Source organism: Limulus polyphemus, unplaced genomic scaffold (genome assembly GCF_000517525.1).
Source record: "Limulus polyphemus unplaced genomic scaffold, Limulus_polyphemus-2.1.2 Scaffold75, whole genome shotgun sequence".
Classification (NCBI taxonomy): domain Eukaryota; kingdom Metazoa; phylum Arthropoda; class Merostomata; order Xiphosura; family Limulidae; genus Limulus; species Limulus polyphemus.
The window spans coordinates 372,752-393,391 of NW_013665685.1; the positions used below are offsets into that span (position 1 = coordinate 372,752).

At 33.2% G+C, this 20,640-nt stretch overlaps 1 protein-coding gene across 1 annotated transcript in view; it reads left to right on the plus strand.

Moving 5' to 3' along the window:
* The first annotated feature begins 1,227 nt into the window (after nucleotides 1–1,227).
* LOC106466607 (nuclear receptor subfamily 4 group A member 1-like) overlaps nucleotides 1,228–20,640 on the plus strand; it is a 29,082-nt gene continuing 9,669 nt past the window's right edge. Inside the window, exons 1-5 of the mRNA XM_013926903.1 lie at nucleotides 1,228–1,231; nucleotides 4,731–4,915; nucleotides 13,713–14,539; nucleotides 15,668–15,824; nucleotides 19,747–19,876. Coding sequence (XP_013782357.1) covers nucleotides 1,228–1,231; nucleotides 4,731–4,915; nucleotides 13,713–14,539; nucleotides 15,668–15,824; nucleotides 19,747–19,876 — 1,303 coding nt within the window. The remainder of the gene's footprint in view (nucleotides 1,232–4,730; nucleotides 4,916–13,712; nucleotides 14,540–15,667; nucleotides 15,825–19,746; nucleotides 19,877–20,640) is intronic.

Here is a 20,640-nt window from a genome sequence, read left to right on the forward strand (position 1 = left end):
TAGACTTTGGAAGTTTATAAACTCTTGAAACAGGTGCTTTAGATTATAGATTTAACTATTTCTAACTTTTATATTTAAGTGGAAACGGAAAGAACGTATAAATATACTGAGGCCTAATCAAAAAACAAAACCCGAGCGTCATATGTTGCTAACAAAAATAATTTGTAGAGAAATTAAATTGAATTATTAATTTTAATTGTTGGTTGTTTAATATCCACTTGAATATTTATGAGACAGTAGCACTGAATTACTCAAAAAATCGATAAATGTTTAAAACGGTAGGAGTTATAGCCTATGTAGCCATTTCTAAAGATTGAATAGTTGTATCCGAAACCTACAATAACCATGGTTATTGTTTAAATATGCAAGCAAACATTCATTTTTTTTTCATAGTTCATTGAGAAATAAAAATAAAATTAATACATGATATAATAGTTAAAACAATTCATAAATTTTTATGGCGAACAATAATTTTAATTTATAAGCTATTACAAAACATGTTACTTAATTTAACTTTACTAAATTTTAAAGATGTAACAAGATGTGTAAAGATGTTTGAATTTTGATTTTAATTTTAAAACCTAAACACTAGAGTATAATACGAAATTTAATGTACATTTTCTAAATCTCAACGCTATATCAGCTGTTAAATTTATTCAACAACACTTGTAATATAATTTACACATTTTATATTTTAATACTATTATTTCAAGTGAAACTAAACTCTCATTTTTTTATTTAAATGTTATAATAGTGAAGAAAAACCAATACACTTTTTTTAAATAAAAAAGGATATAAGATAAACTTAATTCACATGTTTCGTTTACGAGCTATAAAAGCAAAATAAAAGAACAAACAAACAAACAAAAAACGGTTGCAATAAATTTACTTAGTATTGTTTCAACAGTGACTGGAGAGTTATATTTTGGGCCAACTTTTATTTTCATCATTCTGGTATTATTTTTCAATACAGATTATGGCTGACTGATCAACAATTTTAGTAGGATTTGCACTATTAATTCCAGTTATAACAGTGTATTGATAACGTTTAAGCAAAGCAATTATACTATATTCAATTCAAAAAGTAATACCTTAAAAAAATCTCCCAATGGCTCAGCGGTAAGTCTGACGGCTCACACCGCCAAAAAAACCGGGTTTTGATGCTCGTAGTGGGCACAACATAAATATCGTTCTTTAAAAAAAATAGTGTAAGAAATACTTCTAATCATGGGTAAATTACTATAGAAAATGTTATTTTGAACCAGTTCCAGTTAAATTTTTCTAAGTGAAAACAAATTTCGAAACAAACTTTAATAGCCCCAAAATTTAAATTTTCAAAATATTTTTCACATTTTTTTCACCATTTGCAATTAGTAAAGACTAAATTTTCTAAAACAAATAAACTTATATTTCATAACTTAAAATTATATAAGAGTGTATTTGAAATATCCTATGCAAAGATAAAAATGACAATATAGTAACGAACATTAAGTAATACATGGATTTTTGTCAAATTAAAGAAAAAAATTAGGAACCAATGAAAATGCTAAAAACTGTTTTTCAAAAGATGATATTTATTTACAGTTCCTGTTCCAAATGAATTTAACATTTTACCTGGTAATATACATTTCAGAAACTTATGACATAATTCAAAGTATATTTTTATTAGAAATATAATATAATGTCACATTGATATTTTTCTGTAAAGTGTTTATTTGTGATTGCGCATCTTTTTGAATCTAATTTTATTTTCTCGGACATCTGTACTTGTATTAAGCTCTACCTTTATATCAATGAACGTTATTATTTGTACCAAACTGTACCTTTATTTCAATGAACGTTATTATTTGTACCAAACTGTACCTTTATATCAATGGACGTTATTTTTTGTACCAAACACTACCTTTATTTCAATGAACGTTATTATTTGTACCAAACTGTACCTTTATATCAATGGTTTGTTTGTAGTTAAGCACAAAGCTACACAATGGGTTATCTGTGCCTTGCCCACTACGGGTATCGAAACCCGAATTCTAGCGTTGTAAGTCCGCAGACATGCCGCTGGGCCACTGGGGGGGCGACATATCAATGTACATCTGCATTTGTACAAGACTGTAACTTTTCATCTGTGAATGTCTGTATCTGCACATAACTTTCAATTTGTCCTCAGAACTCATCACCAGGATGTTTTTAATTTAATAATACGAAATAGCGAGGCTTTGAAATTTTTAAATGAAAGAGTTTTAATTTTAAATAAGACCACATTTTTCCTTTGTCACACAAAAGAACTGTAACCTTGCAGATACAGTTTGTATTTTCTAAGGTTAAGAACGATCACAACACTGTGAACAAGTACTAAGCCAACAATTAACCATAAACATTGAATCATGGTAGCTAGAAATAGTAGGTAAATCACAATTCAAGAAAATCAAAAGTATGGATTGGAATGCATCGAATCATGAATTAGATACCTTTCTTCAGGGGTGCATTAGAATAGAACACTTTTTCATTCCAACTAATTTTGTGTCAACTGTCTCGCCATTGCAATGTTTTACCAATACACACACTATCATTGCAATGTTTTACCAATACTCACACTATCATTGCAATGTTTTACCAATACACACACTATCATTGCAATGTTTTACCAATACACACACTATCATTGCAATGTTTTACCAATACACACACTATCATTGCAATGTTTTACAAATACTCACACTATCATTGCAATGTTTTACCAATACACACACTATCATTGCAATGTTTTACCAATACACACACTATCATTGCAATGTTTTACCAATACTCACACTATCATTGCAATGTTTTACCAATACTCACACTATCATTGCAATGTTTTACCAATACACACACTATCATTGCAATGTTTTACCAATACACACACTATCATTGCAATGTTTTACCAATATTCATTGCAATGTTTTACAAGTACTCACACTATCATTGCAATGTTTTACCAATACACACACTATCATTGCAATGTTTTACCAATACACACACTATCATTGCAATGTTTTACCAATATTCACACTATCATTGCAATGTTTTACCAATATACACACTATCATTACAATGTTTTACCAATACACACATATACTATCATTGCAGTGTTTTTACAAATACTCACACTATCATTGCAATGTTTACCAAAACTCACACTATCATTGCAATGTTTTACCAATACGCACATTTTCATTGGAATGTTTCACCAATACACACACACCATCATTGCAATGTTTTACCAATATACACACTATCATTGCAATGTTTTACCAATACTCACATTATCATTGCAATGTTTTACCAATACACACACTATCATTGAAATGTTTTACCAATATTCACACTATCATTACAATGTTTTACCAATACACACACTATCATTACAATGTTTTACCAATACACACACTATCATTGCAATGTTTTACCAATATTCACACTATCATTGCAATATTTTACCAATATACACACTATCATTACAATGTTTTACCAATACACACATACTATCATTGAAATGTTTTACCAATACTCACACTATCATTGCAATGTTTTACCAATATCCACACTATCATTGCAATGTTTTACCAATACGCACATTTACATTGCAATGTTTCACCAATACACACACACTATCATTGCAATGTTTTACCAGTATACACACTATCGTTGCAATGTTTTACCAACATACACACTATCATTGCAATGTTTTACCAATATTCACACTATCATTGCAATGTTTTACTAACATACACACTATCATTGCAATGTTTTACCAATGCTCACATTTTCATTGGAATGTTTTACCAATACTCACACTATCATTGCAATGTTTTACCAATATACACACTATCATTGCAATGTTTTACCAATACACACACTATCATTGAAATGTTTTACCAATATTCACACTATCATTGCAATTAGAGGGCCTTGCACCACTAATTCATATATATTATTTTATGTTAGGCGAGACAGATGATGTCGGACCAAATATATTACCTGCTGTAGCATTGTTGCATTAGTGAAAACTGAGCCACTGTTGTCTAGTGGAGTGTGATAAACCTTTAAAGAAAGCCTTCTCTGTCAAACTGTTGTGTGATAGTAGCTCTATATGAAAGTCATGAACCTTAGAATATGACAATAATAGAGTCTTTGGATTAGGTGTGGGATTTGACTGTTATTCTTATAGCACACCAACGACCCCAAGTTCAGAGTGTGATTTTGCGATAATGGGCTGCGAACCATAAATCTTTGGATTTACAGTCGACACGATAACATATAGGCCACGCCTGGCCAAGTTTTGGTAGAACGAAGACTGAGATTATTGTTCTCGTGGCCTTTTTTATCATTGCTCTAACATTAAAAAAAAACAACTTCTATAATTCACAGTCTCTTATGGTGAAGCTGGTTCTAAATCTTGGTATTGATAAATTTTACCTCAGAACAGTTTGTCCTTAAAAGTGTTAATCAACCATACCCATTCTGTGTACTGTTTTGTGTACCGTCTAACTTGATCTCCTGACGTCATACGACACTATTTAATTAATCAGTTTTAACATGAGTTTTCTAACAGTAATTTCTGTGATTAAACACAATATCAAAGTAAAAATAGTATATTTTTTCTGATATTGCTTCGTTAGTTAAACAAGTCCATCTTTTCATATCTGTCCATTCACAAAATGGTTTTTATGTGTTTTGTGTTGCAGTTACGGCTCTTATAAATATTGAAGGAGATGAAACTGTCACCTCAACAACAACCACAGTTTTACCAGGTGAAACAGCTTTAGCAACTACCAAATGTTCAGCAGAAACTTCAATTATAAGAACAACCACAGAAGGAACCTTGAGATCATCAGAAAAATCCACCATGCTTCTGATTCATCAGCCTCAGGTAGTTTCATTAATAATATATGCACCCCAATGATATTAAAGTCTGAAAAAAAGCTGTTTTTATCTGATTATAACTACGCAAGAAAGCAAGTCTATTTATTGACTTTTCAAAAATTAGAAACAGCTTAAAGCACTGAGCGCAAGGCATTATGGGATATATTTTAAAATTAATACTTACAAGGGTTAGTGTCCGTTATACAGGTAAGCGTCAAATGCTGAAAAATGGGGGTCGTTAAATAAGTTTTTATTTGTTTAATGTCCGCCGGTGGGACAGCGGTAAGTCTACGGAATTACATCGCTAAAATCCGAGGTTCGATTCCCTGCGATGGACACAGAAGATAGCCCAATGTAACTTTGCTCTGAAACAAACAAACAAACAAACAGTTGTTTAATCACTTCAATGTGCTTGCGACCACAACTTGAATGTAACTGAAGCTAATCAGAACAGGCACAAGTGACAAAAAGGAATGTAATGATTCTCTGAATAATTATGTCTGTGGAGGTTGACTGAATTAATCATTCCGCGATATTCGAAAGTTATAATCATAATATTTGAACGTATGGGAGATTATTACACTAGTCTAAACAAATCTAAAGTACTTGGAAAAATTAAAGTCAATTGTGAAATGTTTTTGTGCGGTTTTCCTATTTAAACAATATATTACAGAGTAGTAAAAATCATCGGATTTTATCAGAAGAGAAATGTTATAGCTATAATATTTGTTTGCCTTTTAATTTATTTTCCGTGAAATACGTGATCAACTTAATTATAATCATACAGAATTACTCCAGGTGTATATAAGATTCTTGAGTTTTGCTTTCCTGTTTTCTTTGATCCTTAATGCTTTCAAACCGATTTGATATATGCAAACCAAATAAATATCAACAGTTGTAAACGTAGAACCTCTTGGGTTCCAGATTATTTTTTATTTATTATATCTTCTTATATATAGCGCCATCTGGTTTTCTATATCTATATCTTAACTTTTTATTAACTAGTTAGAAATATATTTGTTGTGTTTTTATTGATAGTAACCCCACATTGTCGCTTAATTATCTTCAACACGCATATTATGTAGCTTTAAGGTGATATTTCAAACATTAACAATTAACAACTAATTGTGATAATGAAAATAACTGTATGTTGTCTTCTGCTAAAACCTTATAATGGTTATTTTAATAACTTATATATATAAATAAATAACCAACTGAATATCATTCAACCAATAAAAATATTATAATATTTAAACAAACATTGGATAAAGCATCTATTCTTTAAATTTTATTTTACAAGCTGATAACTATGACCTGATTTGATTCACCTCTGACCTTAGTTTGTTAGTCAGTAACCTCTCTTTTATAATGAGATGTCATGGTTTAATCAGGTCAATTTTGATTTCATTTTACTACCTTTGATGTGTGTACTTAACATCCTCAATATGCAATGTAATAGAACTAACTGCATCCACTTGCATGCTCATAACCATTTAATTAACTTTCCAAATTAAACACACTTCTGCTATTTGTAAACTTTGTACTACGAACATCCCTCTTTGTATAGTCAAACCAATTGAAAAAACACTACGTACATCAATGATTAAGGATGTATTGATGTTTCTATTTCAAAATGTGAAACTTCTAGCGATTTCTGGTTGAATATCTGTGAATTTTAGTTTAAATATGTTCTCCATCAACAAGTTATTTGTGTATGAGCAGAGTTCTAAACTTGGGGTGAATCAGTAAACTAATATAAGGATTTGGAAAATGTATAGACGCTATGATTATGCTTAACTTTGTTTATTATGAGCCATTTCTATAAACATAAATAAAATCACGACCTATATCTCCAGAGTGTAACTTTATTAGGTCAATATTTCGCTGACGAAGCTGTAATAGCGAAATATTGGGCTAATAAAGTTACATACTGATTTAAGTTTATAGACGCTATGTTTCAAACGCTCCCTATTGACATATAAATATATTATTTTATATATTTATAAAAGTTTAATCGATTCAGTTAAATGATAAACCAGATTATTTATTATAATATTTTATATTGTTGAAGCCTCCTGGTGTCAATAACGTCATTAAAGTATATAACTGAAGCTTAGAAGAGAAACTGCTCGGTTAACTAGGCTTAACCCGTGTAATTTGTAGAATATGTTATTGCTCTGCATATTATAAGATTCGTGTGGAACATTTGGTAGGAATGCATATAAGCAGCTAAGAGCACCAATATTACTTATATATATATGTGTGTATATATACATAAATTCCACTTACAATAATTACGTTACTCAAGTACCTGAAAACAAGAATAGAATAGGATTCTTGCAGAAGTGATAAAAACTGCCATCTAGTTACTACTGATGCAGAATTTGTGATTAATAGTAATAACAACAGATGCTATTCATGAGTACTATACAGAAGAGTTAATAACAGGTCTAATTATATAATGTTTGGTACCGTGATAACAACACGATTAGACATTCAAACTAAAGTGTGAGCAGGAAATTCCGCTTCAATGTGAACTTTTTTTTTATGGAAATTCGCGCAAAACTACGCGAGGGCTATATGCGCTAACCGTCCTTATTTTTGAACTGATGGAATGGAGGGAATGCAGATACTCAACAGCACATACTGGGAACTTTTGGTGTACTCTGATCGAATAGTGGAGTTTCACCGTCGTCCTTGTAACGTACCCACGGCCACAAAATGTGGAGTGTGTGTTTTGCAACTACGGAACACGAACTATCTATCGGCCATCAGATTTATTCATATCCGGCACTTTAACCATCACACCTTCCCGGAACTTATTAAGGTCTTTTCTCCTGCTACTCATAAACGAAACTGTAGTTTGTTTCGATGATTTCACTATTAAAGAGCTTCATGATCGTATTGAACTTTGACCAACAGTCACAGGAATTCATGGTGTATGTGATGGTATCTAAGCGGCATCATAGGTCCTTCCTGACGTCGTTATTCGCTTTAATTGCAACTCCAACAAATTTTTTGGTCAAAGGATCTAAATCTGAACAGTTAAAATTAAGAGACTATAGGGAAGGCAGTTAGTCAACACCACCTACAGTTAACCTTTGGACTACTCTTTTACGAACGAAAAGTTGGATTCGCCGTCACATTATAATTCCCTCACGGCAGAAAAGACGACTACATTCTGGGACAATATTCGAACTCTCGACCCTCAGAGTGGGAATCGAGTGCCCTAACCACCAGGTCAAGCCAAGCCTGGATAGTCTTATAATCTGAAACAAATCTGAGATAATGAAACTTCAGAAAGAAAAAAAAATGTATTTTGCCCACTATTAATATTATATGTCCTTCACATACAATTTTCATTCACTTAAAGTAAACCGCCGCAAGTCAAAAGGCTTTGTTGGCTGTAAACTTAATATCTACAAAAACCAATTTCTTTCAAAATATGATATTGTTTTCATTATATCTTGTTTTAATATTTTCACCAGTATTTTATAACATTAAACACTATTTCATTACATGTATATGCAACTAATAAGTCTTGCGTAAACGGGTTTTTAGAGACGCTTGCTGTTTTACTTCAAATAACGCGGCAAAGAAGTGCGGTAAAACAATGCAGTGCCAAAAATCTAACCAAGCCTATGCCGTATTTTCTTGCCCAAGATATCTAACTTACGGTTCTGTATGTTGCCCCCCCCCCCAGTAGCATAGCGGTATGTCTGCGGAGTTACAACGATAGAAACCGCGTTTCGATACTCGTGGTGGGCAGAGCACAGATAGCCCATTTTGAAGCTTTGTGCTTAACTTCAAAGAAACAAATCTGTACGTTGCGATGTATGGCGCTGTTTGGTTTGTTTTGGATAAGCAGAAAGTTACATAATGGGTTATCTGTGCTCTACCCTCCAGGGTATCGAAACCCGATGTTTAGTTTTGTAAGCCTGCTGACTTACCGCTGAGTCATTAGGGAGAACTCAGGTTGGGGTTTACGTCAAGTACTAAACCGTTATTAATATCAAAGCGTTTCTTGTTTGTACCAAATTGTCATTTACCAAACTTCTCCTTAGCAACTTAAAGTTTGATAACAGGTAAGTTAAGATTAAGTGACATGCTCTTGATATGTGGGCGAAAGTGAAGGCATGGTGACGTTCAATAAAGTTGGAATCTTTACCTTTGAACTTTGTTCTAAGTAATCTATATTATTCCAAAAAAGTACATCTACTGATTCTATATACCCTTCACAAAGCACATGTAGTTAGGGTTTAATCATAGCCAACAAATTGAAGAGTTTTGTGGGAAAGGTGATCCTAGAGTGCTCAGCCGTTTGGAATTCCACTTTCATATGTATGCCATTACGTATCAGTTAACACATTTCTATAAACATTACGTATAAATACCTGTTCTAAAGGAAATGCGTAAAATGAAGTCGTGTTATGGGATGATGAATTGAGGTACAAACCGCATATTAAACACGTTATTGAAATTTAGAATTAAGAAATATAATTTTTGAGTTGAAAGCTTTGTCAAGATGTCTATGCAAAAACTTATTACTGTGTTAAATTAACTAAGAAATAATGTTTGTTTGTAATTAAGCACAAAGCTACACAATGAGCTATCTGTATTTTGCCCACCACGAGTATCGAAACCCGGTTTCTAGCGTTGTAAGTCCGCAGACATACCGCTGTGCTACTGGGAGGGGAGGGCGAAAAAAAATGAATCACGTGGTTGTTGTACTAATTTTAAGTCGCACTCCAATGAGCTATCTGTGCTCTGCCTACCACGGGTATCGAAATCCGGTTTCTAGAATAGTAAGTCCGCAGATATATTTTAACATTTCTTGCGTTCAAGTTCTTTATTTTAACGTTCTGTGTTCTAGTTTTATAACGTAACATATGTTGGGTTCTGGTTCTATACGTTAACATGTCTTGTGTTCTAGTTCTTTATTTTAACGTACTGTGTTCTAGTTCTATAACTTAACATATGTTGGGTTCTGGTTCTATAACTAGAACACAGTACGATAACATAAAGAACTAGAACACAAGACATGTTAACGTATATGTGTAATCCTCATTAATCTTATCATTGTCAAAATAGAATGATATTTGTGTAGAACTTTATCAAAAAGTTAAAACTCATTCAAAAGCTTATACTCGAGAGATTTCGCGTATAGCAATAATTTGGTTCTAATAAAAGTTCATTTCGTAAATATGTAGTATAATTCACTTTATAACAATCTGAGATCCAGCAGATTGTTAGCACTAATTTAAAACACTTTTAAAAATGTCAAATTGTGGTTGAATTTTACAGTATTCAACAAATATTTTCCCAATGTTTAAAATGTATTCTGTGTATTGTCTGTCTTTGGTGCACACCAACAAATTTAACATGGATTTGTTATTAGTCAACTTATAAAATGTAAGTCATCTTTTTTATGTCTATTTACTATAACACTTCATACCCATTGTATAATAAACGTGAATATAAACAATACAAAGTTTCGTCAATTTCAGACCCTAAGCAGTTGAAGTTTTTAAACTTTCTGACGAATAATCGATCACTCACTTCAAATTACAGGAATTTAAGCTATATTTATGTTACTACGTTAAATTTTTAGCATTAACACCCAGTTTGCGAGTCAGGAAGGAATGTTTAGTAGGTTGATTTCCAAACAAAGCTTTACATGCTCTCTTTTTTTTCAATTCTGAATAGTGATTTGGATTCCTCACTACATCCGGAATCTGAATTGCTTACCATCGTGGCCGAATTTGCACTAGTTTCTACCCTATGAAGGAATAAGTTCCATACCATACTTCAAAATCGTAAAGAAAACGTGGTAGTGGTTGTACATGTTGCGCAATACAAAATCTGGTTCCTCAGCTCTATAAAGCTGTTTCCTTCACGGTTTTCGCGAGTTATGTTGAAAGCGATGGCTGATGAAGGCTTTAAACTGACTAAATGTTGCCACTACTATCTTGTGCAAGAGAAACACAGTCTTGACAACGCCCTATACTCCGCATCTCCGTGGCCTGGCACTATAAGAGACGAGTTGTTTTGGCAATAAAGTTAATAGATCGAGCCCTTTATTGCAATCTATCTTTATTTCATTATAATTTGAATACCGGAATCAGTGAAACCCCTCTGAAGCCCACCCAATCCTCCGAATTCAGTCTCATTGACTCGCATTGACTCATATTATCATTATGAAATAGAAATAATTATTAAATAGATTATTCTTTTCCACCTCTTATCCTCATTCATTTACTTTTAGTCGTTTTTCCTTTCTTAATACAGTAACACTAATGACCATGCGCAATAGGAAAGGCCTTTAAAATGCTTAGATTCGTCATTAGCGTAGTAGTCCATAAAACCGAATAAAATAAGCGATGCACAAACCTATGTAAAATATGGGAGAATTTTCAGAAGCGTTACTTGTCACTGTGGGTGACCATCAAAATATTTGGTTCTAGAAACAAAATTATGTTTTTCCTTTTGATATTTGAAATTATTTTCATTTCATGTTGCTTATTCGTTCCTCGCTCATGGTGCTAGATTATCACTAACTCAAAACACAGATTTGTCTTTTGCTAGTACGTGTTTCTGAACTGTAGAGGCTTCATACATACACTGTTTTGTATTTGAAGGACTTGGCATGACTTTAAATTGTTATTTTTCTTAGAAATAGTAATATATAAATGGCCTTGAAAGTCCAAAATTTGTTTGCATCTTTCTATCACTGTTGTTTTAAAATTCGATGTTCCATCACGGATATGCTTGCATTTTTACTACTTTCGGAACCGAATTTTTTACATGACCCTGGCCTCGATTTTAGATCAGAGAACTGAATCAGTATATACCTACTAACAGAATGATTACAAATTTCTATTAATTTGGGATCTGTAATGATATACCATTGCAATTACATTGACCTTAAATGTAGAAGGTCATGTTTGCGTGTTGTAGAAAATTGGCTTACCCCAAATAAAGATTTGATTATTGCGCCCCATTTTTATCACTTCAGGACCCGAAACAAAAGCCACTGACGTGGCAGTGCCCGTAGCCTTCATTTCTTACGTAGTCACCGGCTAAATAATCACTAAATAATAGTCTAAAATGTTAATAAATGAACGCTTAAAGATGGCTATACTTACCCATATCTCACTAATTTATCTTTAATTAATGATTAAAAGTATAAAACTTGAAACTCAGTCCGTAGGGTCAAGAGGAAACCACCACCACCATCACCACGAATATATTTTTTTTTTCAGAAAAATCAGAATACAGCTTTATAGGTATGCAGAAGAAGCATAGTTTACTAATTGAACGGTAATTTCCATGAAGTTCTCTTGTTTTTTTATCAGTCAAGAAACAAAAACTTCTCTAAAGAAACTATCTAATAAGCACAATATAACCGTTGCAGAAACATTATTAAACTAGGGTAACTTTTGGTGGAAATACGGTGTATTTTGGGAGAAACAATAATTAGTTTTTGTAATTATATTATTGTATTTAAAATCTTCTACTAACACATGATAAACAAAATATATCATTATTATTTCAAATACGAAAAGTACAAAATAAAAGCTAAAACGCTAACTGCTCTACCTAACCCAGATGAAAAAATATTACATAAAACTTTTTGTTCTAATGCTAAATTTTAAGTAAATGATTTAACAGTTTTTCATTAATCAACCATGCATTACATCGAGTAAGTGCAAACTTGTTTTTTTTTGCCCAAGCCAGCCTCTTAATTTTGCGAGTGTTCATTAGGCAATAATTACGATTTTTGTTTGTTGTTTTTTTTGCCCAAGCCAGCCTCTTAATTTTGCGAGTGTTCATTAGGCAATAATTACGAAAGAAAAAGTATTTTCATCTGAAGTGTTTGTTGTTTTCTTAGGCAAACATACACAATAGGTTATCTGCATTTTGTCTACTGCGGGGAATTGAACCCAGGACTTTAGTGTTGTAAGGCTGTAAACTTACCGCTGACCCACCGGAGGACTAGAGTGTTGAACATGCATGCTAGCTAACACGTGCAAACATCAGTGTTGCATTTTAAACAAGATCTGGATTATAACAATAACTTACTACTGAATAAGGCTTTTTTTGATGTTCAAAATACAAACTGCTCATTTTGTCGACCCATTGGTAGACACGTTTTGGAAATATTCCCGAACTGCTCCAAAACATTATTGCAGAAAAAAAGAAATACGTTTCGAGTAAATCAAAAACAGTTTATGACTGCTATTTTTTTAATCTAAAGTACTTTAATGAATTATTTAAAAATCAACTTAACTAATTCGTGTCTCATTAAACGGGAAAAAAACATATGTATTACAATACTGTATAATGCAGTTAATGCTATCATACTAAACCAAAGCTACACAAATGCTGGATTCTGGTTGAGCAACCGGCTTATTCTTATGGATTATTCGTTGCACTTTACCTAGCACATGTGCCTCAATTTTAAAGTTCTTAGCCTAAGAAACTTTATAAAAGTAACTAGAGACAGAAGCGTTTGAATAAAGATTTCATAAGATAAGCCCTTATACAACAATTGATTGTGAAAATTATAAAAATAAAATATCTTACAAACCTATCAGTGAATCTTAAAACTCACAGAAACAAGTAAGACTTTTTTTTTTTACAGATAATTATATTTTAGCTTTGTCGTGCTCTGTTAATGTGAAATATATTAGTAATGGAAGCTTAAATAGGTGGTGAACGTTTATTTAAAAAAAAATCAACTTATTGTACAATAAAGTACAAGTTGTCAAAAGTCCATTCTACCAGAGGTAATATCGTTACAGGGTGTTCCTTTTACTCTGCCAAGCACCCACTTGGGTTCCAGTTACACAGAACCATTTTCTGAAGAAGAATTTACTGTAAAACACCCAATTCTAGGATTTGGCGAACCCGTGGAAAGTCTTGATATCTCTCCAGAGGGTGTTCCTGCAGCCAGCAGTTTAGAAGAGGTTTTTCAATCTGACTTAACACCTGTATCAACCTATGTGGTACCGACGACATCTTGTTTTGAATATAGAGATAGATCCTCACTGACGGGTACCGTTGCTGGAACCCTTCCAAGCTTTCAAGAAACTTATTCCCCTAGGCTTAACCATGACATAATACAGCCACACGCTTTTTCGTTCATATTTGAAAATATGCCATTACAGAAATTAGACTCTCATGACGTAACAGAGAAAGCAGTAAGTCTACAACCCAAAACGTCATCCGTTTCAACTCAACCCTCACAACTGATTGAGCTTTCCAACACGACGAAGTCAGATGTTTCCTCCTCTATCTCTCCAGTCTTTCGGCTCAAGCAGTCTGAATCTGGCACTAACGTACCTCCTAGTTATCCTAGTTTACTCTCAACAGAACGAAAAACGGTCTCCTTTACAGAAATTAAGTATCTAAAACTCCAAGAAATCCTACCCTCCACGTCTTCCTCTGATGCCTTGAAAAAGCCTTCATTACCTAAAAGTCCTACTTTCAGCATTCAAACGAATCAGTTAGCTGTAGAAACATCTCTTCCAACAGAAGGTATAGAAACTTCACCATCAACTAGTGCGCCTTCCCAGAAAACAAGAAGATTTTCTCTTACAATTCCCTGTTCCTTGGCTACTCAATCAAGGTATTTCTTCTCATAATCATTCTGTTTTTAAGGTATTAAAGTTGTTTGTTTTGTTTTTTGAACATAGGCCCACAGCCGAAGATGATTTAGGGTTCGAACGACATGCCTTTCTCCCTAAAAGTTATGAATGTACTTTTGGAAAGTGCAGAATATAGCCCATTATAAAGCATTTAAATATGTTAAAATCAAGTATCTTATAACAAAATGTGATTTTTTTATAGATTTTAATGTTAGTCGCTAAATAGTTGTATTAACCCTTTATCAACCAATTAGGGAAAGGAGCAATTGAGATACTTTCTTTTACTCCAACAGTGATAACATCCTAACAAGTTATCTCGTCATCCAAAACCCCCATAAAATTTTAATGATGCTCAGCTGTAAAAACTCAGCTTTCACCCCTGATTAAAATTTGCGTGAAATATGATAATTCCGAAATACAAGCAAATTTAGTTTGCATCAGGTTTTAATATTATGAAATTCCACCTTTTTAAAACATGTCAAAGCTAGTCTAAGCATAGTTACGTTCATGACGGTTCATAACCAAGTTTATTTTAGGCACACAACAAAATACATTAACATAAAAATATTATATCATAATAATCATTAGTATTCTTCCTCTACTGTTCAGTACGTAAGTATTCTTGATCTATATGTGTTTGTATGTGAATAAGCAAGATGATCGGTTATACTACAAACATACTAGTTCACAATTAGGTAACAAAATATTGCATTTTATAAAAGATCAAGAAATCGATCTAATTTGAAAACTAAACAGTTTAATTCTCCCTTCCCATAAAATATTACAAACGTAGGTGTAAAATAGTTTGCTTACTATTTAACGAGGTAGTTATAAACTTGTGTATCCAAAATTCCCCCCTGTTCTTTAATTGTAATAATATGTTCTGCCTGTATAGCCTATTGGAATATATGTCTGTGTAACGTACTAAGTTATATCTGACAAATTAAAGTTACCCCCTCCTTCATCAATATTGTGTAAAGTATATCTGTCTAAGATTTAAGTCTTAATTACCTAAAATATATATAATTCGAAAAAGGTGGTCTTTGAAAATAAGGTATAACAGAAAATAATCTTAGTTTTGAAATTGGTGTTAAAATATTTTGTATCAGTCAACCACCCAGTCATCGCACTCACTCTTCCACATCGACCCCCACGACTAAAGAGCCCGTTCCTTCTACCTCTCAGTGCTGTGCGGTATGTGGGGACAATGCTATTTGTCATCATTATGGAGTTCTGACATGTGAAGGCTGTAAAGGGTTCTTCAAGGTTAGTCGAAGATTTAACTATGTACTATTAAAGGTGTATTACTGTGCTCATAGTTATAACTTTTTTGTTCTAAAGTAATGTAGGTTCATAATAGCTTGCCGTATAAAATGGAGTATTGAGGTTGAGTAACTTATATTTAAACGTTTTTTGAGCATCACTACGTCGTTACAGTCCATGTCGCCACGTCTAACCATGCTGTATCTGCAGATCACGCATCTTGGTAGTTTGCATTGCATTGGACTCCGTCGTAAGATTTTCATGGTTAAAGCACACATACCCTCCCTACAGGCTTTCCATAATGCATGTAGTATACAAAAACGATGGTTTCACAGCTCCTATTTCAATAGTTTGATCACACTGAAATGCATAGGTGGTACGTCCAGCGACTTGACTGGTATATCTTCGTATGCGTCGTGGAAGAAACTAGTATACACGTGACTTACATCGCTGGAAAACGGAGATCCTTCTTTATCATGTAGCATGCGATTGCCTGGAACATATGGATTTTTTTGTCACTAACCTTTGTGGTCGTGGATTCTCGTCCGTTACAAAACACCGCACTTTTCTTGCCACAGCTGGGGTACGACGTTTTGCAGGTCTCTTTCTTAATGGTCTTGGTGCCCCAAGTTAATCTATATTCGTTTGTTTTCCAATGCCTTTACGTAAAAGGGATATCCAAGTCTTGTAAATTCTGAATCCCCGATCTGAACACATCTTTATGATCTGAGCGTATTAATAGTTTGCTGCAGAAAGGACTGTTACATTTCAAAAAAACGCTCAATTTTCGGTGGCAAACACTACCTACAAAACACCACACACGGTCAAAATGTAGTTCTGATACACTCCGTTCCACTGCCACTTATAGTTGTCGCATGATTTGTTGATCTAACTATTCAAAATCATTATAATATAACGTATTCAATTCTTTGCCTTATTTCAAACGTACAGTTAATAACCGAAGGATTACGAGAGGATGCATGGAGCAAAGTTTGTGTAAATCTGTTTCCCTACCTTGCAACAAATAGATTTATCTTTGAATTTTGTTATGAAATATATAAACGAAGATTCAGTTTGGATCAGATAAATCGATATTTTTGCCCAAAGGTAGAAGTGTGAAGTTATTGTATGGAGCTCTTGTCAGTGATAACATACAAAAGTAAAAAAAAAAGTTAAACATTCTGACCCTTTAAAATAATACGAATTTAAAAAGTACTAGCTGAGTGTTTCACAAACTGTAATAAAACGGAATATAAGATGCAATAGGAGAGACTATGTTAATCTAAAAATGTTAATATACTAACATTTAAGTTCTTATAGAGACAGTGAATTCAGGTAAAGTGAAGTCTTATCAAACTCAGTTTTATTAAAATTTAAATGTTATGTTTCTAGCATCGCTGAAAGGGGGCAAAATGGTTGTATATATTATAAATATTACTCTGAGTACACGAATATTTAACTATTAATATGGATTCGATTCTTATTGAAAGTTTAAGAGAACAAAACCTAGCACATATAGTATAACAAATAAATACTTCAAGTGTACAAATGTATCTCAGGTCTATAGTGTTCAATAATTTTTATTGGTGAACAAATATTTCAATGTGCCTATTCAAACTATAGACTAACACTATTAAACCTCCTTTTTTTTGTTCTCGTTCCTCACTGATAGTGATTGGTTGGATTTTAATTTCGCGCAAAGCTAATTGAGGGCTAACAAGTACCTGGAAAGAAGACGACCACCAACAACTCTTGAAATACTCTTCACCAACTAAAAGTGGGATTGATCGTCACATTATAATGCACCAACGGCTAAAAGGGCGAGCATGTTTGATGACGGGATTTGAACCCGCGACTCGCAAGTTGCGAGTAGAGCTCCCTTATCATCAGGCCATGCTACGACCGATTTATGAAAAGCATCAATTGACAAGATTTTGTTAACTGTGCTTACTAGTTTTGGTACACTGTGGTGTTAAAGCTACAATATGTGGAAATGTTAACCTCGCGCTTGAAAATGATCCTCGCCTAAATCTAGTTTTTAATTAGCTACTTTTATTATTAATACTACATTCTAGTTAATTATTTTAGTTTAAATCCTGTGTTTCAGCTGACCCCTCTGCTGCTGTCGTAAAGGAATTCTCGAGAAGGATCATATATGGTTATAGGGCCGTGATTCGATCCTAGGTATTTTTGATAGAGCAACTGTCCACTCGTCTTGTAACTCCCCAATAAGAACTTGACAATTAGAATATGTTTTATGAATGTGGAGTCCAGTCCATTGGAAAAACAAAAAGGGTTCGCAAGAGTTGCCCTACAAAACTTCAAACTCGAACCATTCTTCTGGTTACTTATCCATTGAAACTAGGTCTTTAAGGGGTTCGCATGAGTTGCTCTACAAAACTTCATCGGAATTGGTTCAGCCAGTTCCTCCCAATCGGTTAATACCAGACAGACAGACAGATGGATAACTACTTTATATATATATAAATTGCGAGCGATAAAGATCCTCTCATTTAGAACATTTTCAAACTACACTGACTAATGCATTATTGGGTCTTACTCCAAGTGATGGATTAAAATATATTTACACCATAATAACCCGAAATAAACAAGACATAGGCTCTACAAGATGCCAGACATCAGAAATCACTTTTGTTATTTTTGTCCATTCGTCCAGGAAAAAGAGTTTACCATTGGTTCGTAAGATTAAGATGGCAAAAGAATTAATCAGCAGGAAACTTAGTGGGCCACTGTTGTGCCCTTCAAACCAGATTTGGAAAACAAGAGCGTGGTGAATTATTGCATTGTTGTCGTAAAATAGCCCTTGTCCATCAGAGTCGAAATGGAGCATTGTTAAATAGACACCATCGCCAACAATATTGTGGATATTATTCACATTTCTAAAGGGATTGAGTTTGTGTTTCATAGCATTACAACACATTTAGCAGCTTGCCGATTCTAAACATATAGGCAGGACCAATCTGTTTACTCCAAACTTTTACTTTTCGTTATTACTAAAACAAAAGACATTTTAATGAGACTCATCAGACCACATCACGTACTTCCAGTCAATAACTGTCCAAAGCATTAATAAAGCAGTGTTTTCCTCTTTGAATATCTATCTAATAGCTAGTTTCTGACTGGTTGTTTTATATGACAGTTTTGTAACGTTATTCGTGTGTTGCAATTAGACAGTGTCGAACCTTGACCCATCTTTAAGAAACTGGACCTTTAAGATACAGCCTGATATTTATTATACTTGATAATACTTTTTCTCTATAACTCACCAGCAATTAAAGACCACGTTTTTTCCCCTAGCGGTAGCCGTATTATCTTTCAATTATTACTACAGATAGATTCAGATATATACTAACTTAATACTGCTTGTAATATTTAATTAGGTAATGAAAGGAATAAAAAGTTGTTGGTATCGAAACATTGTTACTATTCCGCCGTTTACTAGCAATATTAAAAACTAATAAATAAATAAACCTAATTTGAAATCAACAAAATGCAAATACTTTCACAGGTTTCAGTGAAACGTAGTATAAGAAGAGACTGAATAGAAAAATTAATTTTTTTTTAGCATTTTAGGTCAATAAGTGGATATTTGATGTAGTATATCAAAAACTGTTGCTTCGGTTCCCAATGTTCTTGTGTTTTGTAGTTGTGTATGTGGAAATTAGTAACAAATAGACGCGAGTATATATGTTTATTTCTTTATAAGTCGCGCAAGCTCTTTTGTAACAAGTTTATAGCCATTTCCTGAACATTGTTGTCTGTAGCTCTTAGAGTATAGAAAACTGAAGAAGTCGCTAGTATTTTGAAGTAATAATTTTTGTTGTTGATGTTTGCTAACATTGCGTGTCTGTCGTGTTTGATGTTCTATTTCTTAATGTCATTAATAAAATAATTGGTTTAACAGCGGACTGTGCAGAAAGGGGCTAAATACAGCTGTCTCAACAACAAAGATTGTCCGGTAGACAAACGAAGCAGAAATGTATGCCGGTTTTGTCGGTTTCAAAAGTGTTTGACTGTTGGAATGGTGAAAGAAGGTAATTATCTTTAGTGCAGATGATTCTTGCCGTATAGTATCATCGAGGGATTAATAAAATACAATGGCATGAATTTCATTCCATTAAGTTTCAACATACTGCCTCTCTAGATAGCACTTTCAAATCCTTGTAATTTTTTAAATGTAAAATCAATACATATGAACGTGGCATCACATGGCTTAAGTAGCTTTATCAAGAAGGACTGTAGCAGTGGTTCTCAACTTTTTTTATGTCGCGTAGCGCAAGTCTGCCCTTTGACACAGCGGCGTATCCCCTGTACGTAATTTGTTAAAAACATTAACAAGATATTTATATTAATAGGAAAGTAAATCAAAAGAACTAATTCAAGGACGAGTCAACAATATGCGAATGTTGACTGCTTGCTATTGGAATACGTTGATAACACACCGAGGCTGCCCTCAGGTTTTGTTATGTTTATGTTTTTCACGGGTTCTGGGGGTACGTGTTCCACAGGTTCAGAAACACTGGTCTATTGTATTAAATATATTTAGTTGAATCGCACTTGAACCGTATTATAAGTTTTTATTTGATCATTTGAAATAAAATATATATTTTTTTAAATAAAATCGCCACGTACTGAATGATGTTTAATACAACGTATATTTGGGCAAGGTTTTAAATAGCGCTAATGTTCGCAATATTAATGCTACATCATATCATTGTTAGAATCAGTCTGAACAGATGAGCTGTCTTGTAATTGATACTTAAAATGTTCTTTAAGAAGCTGACAATACTTTAAGAAG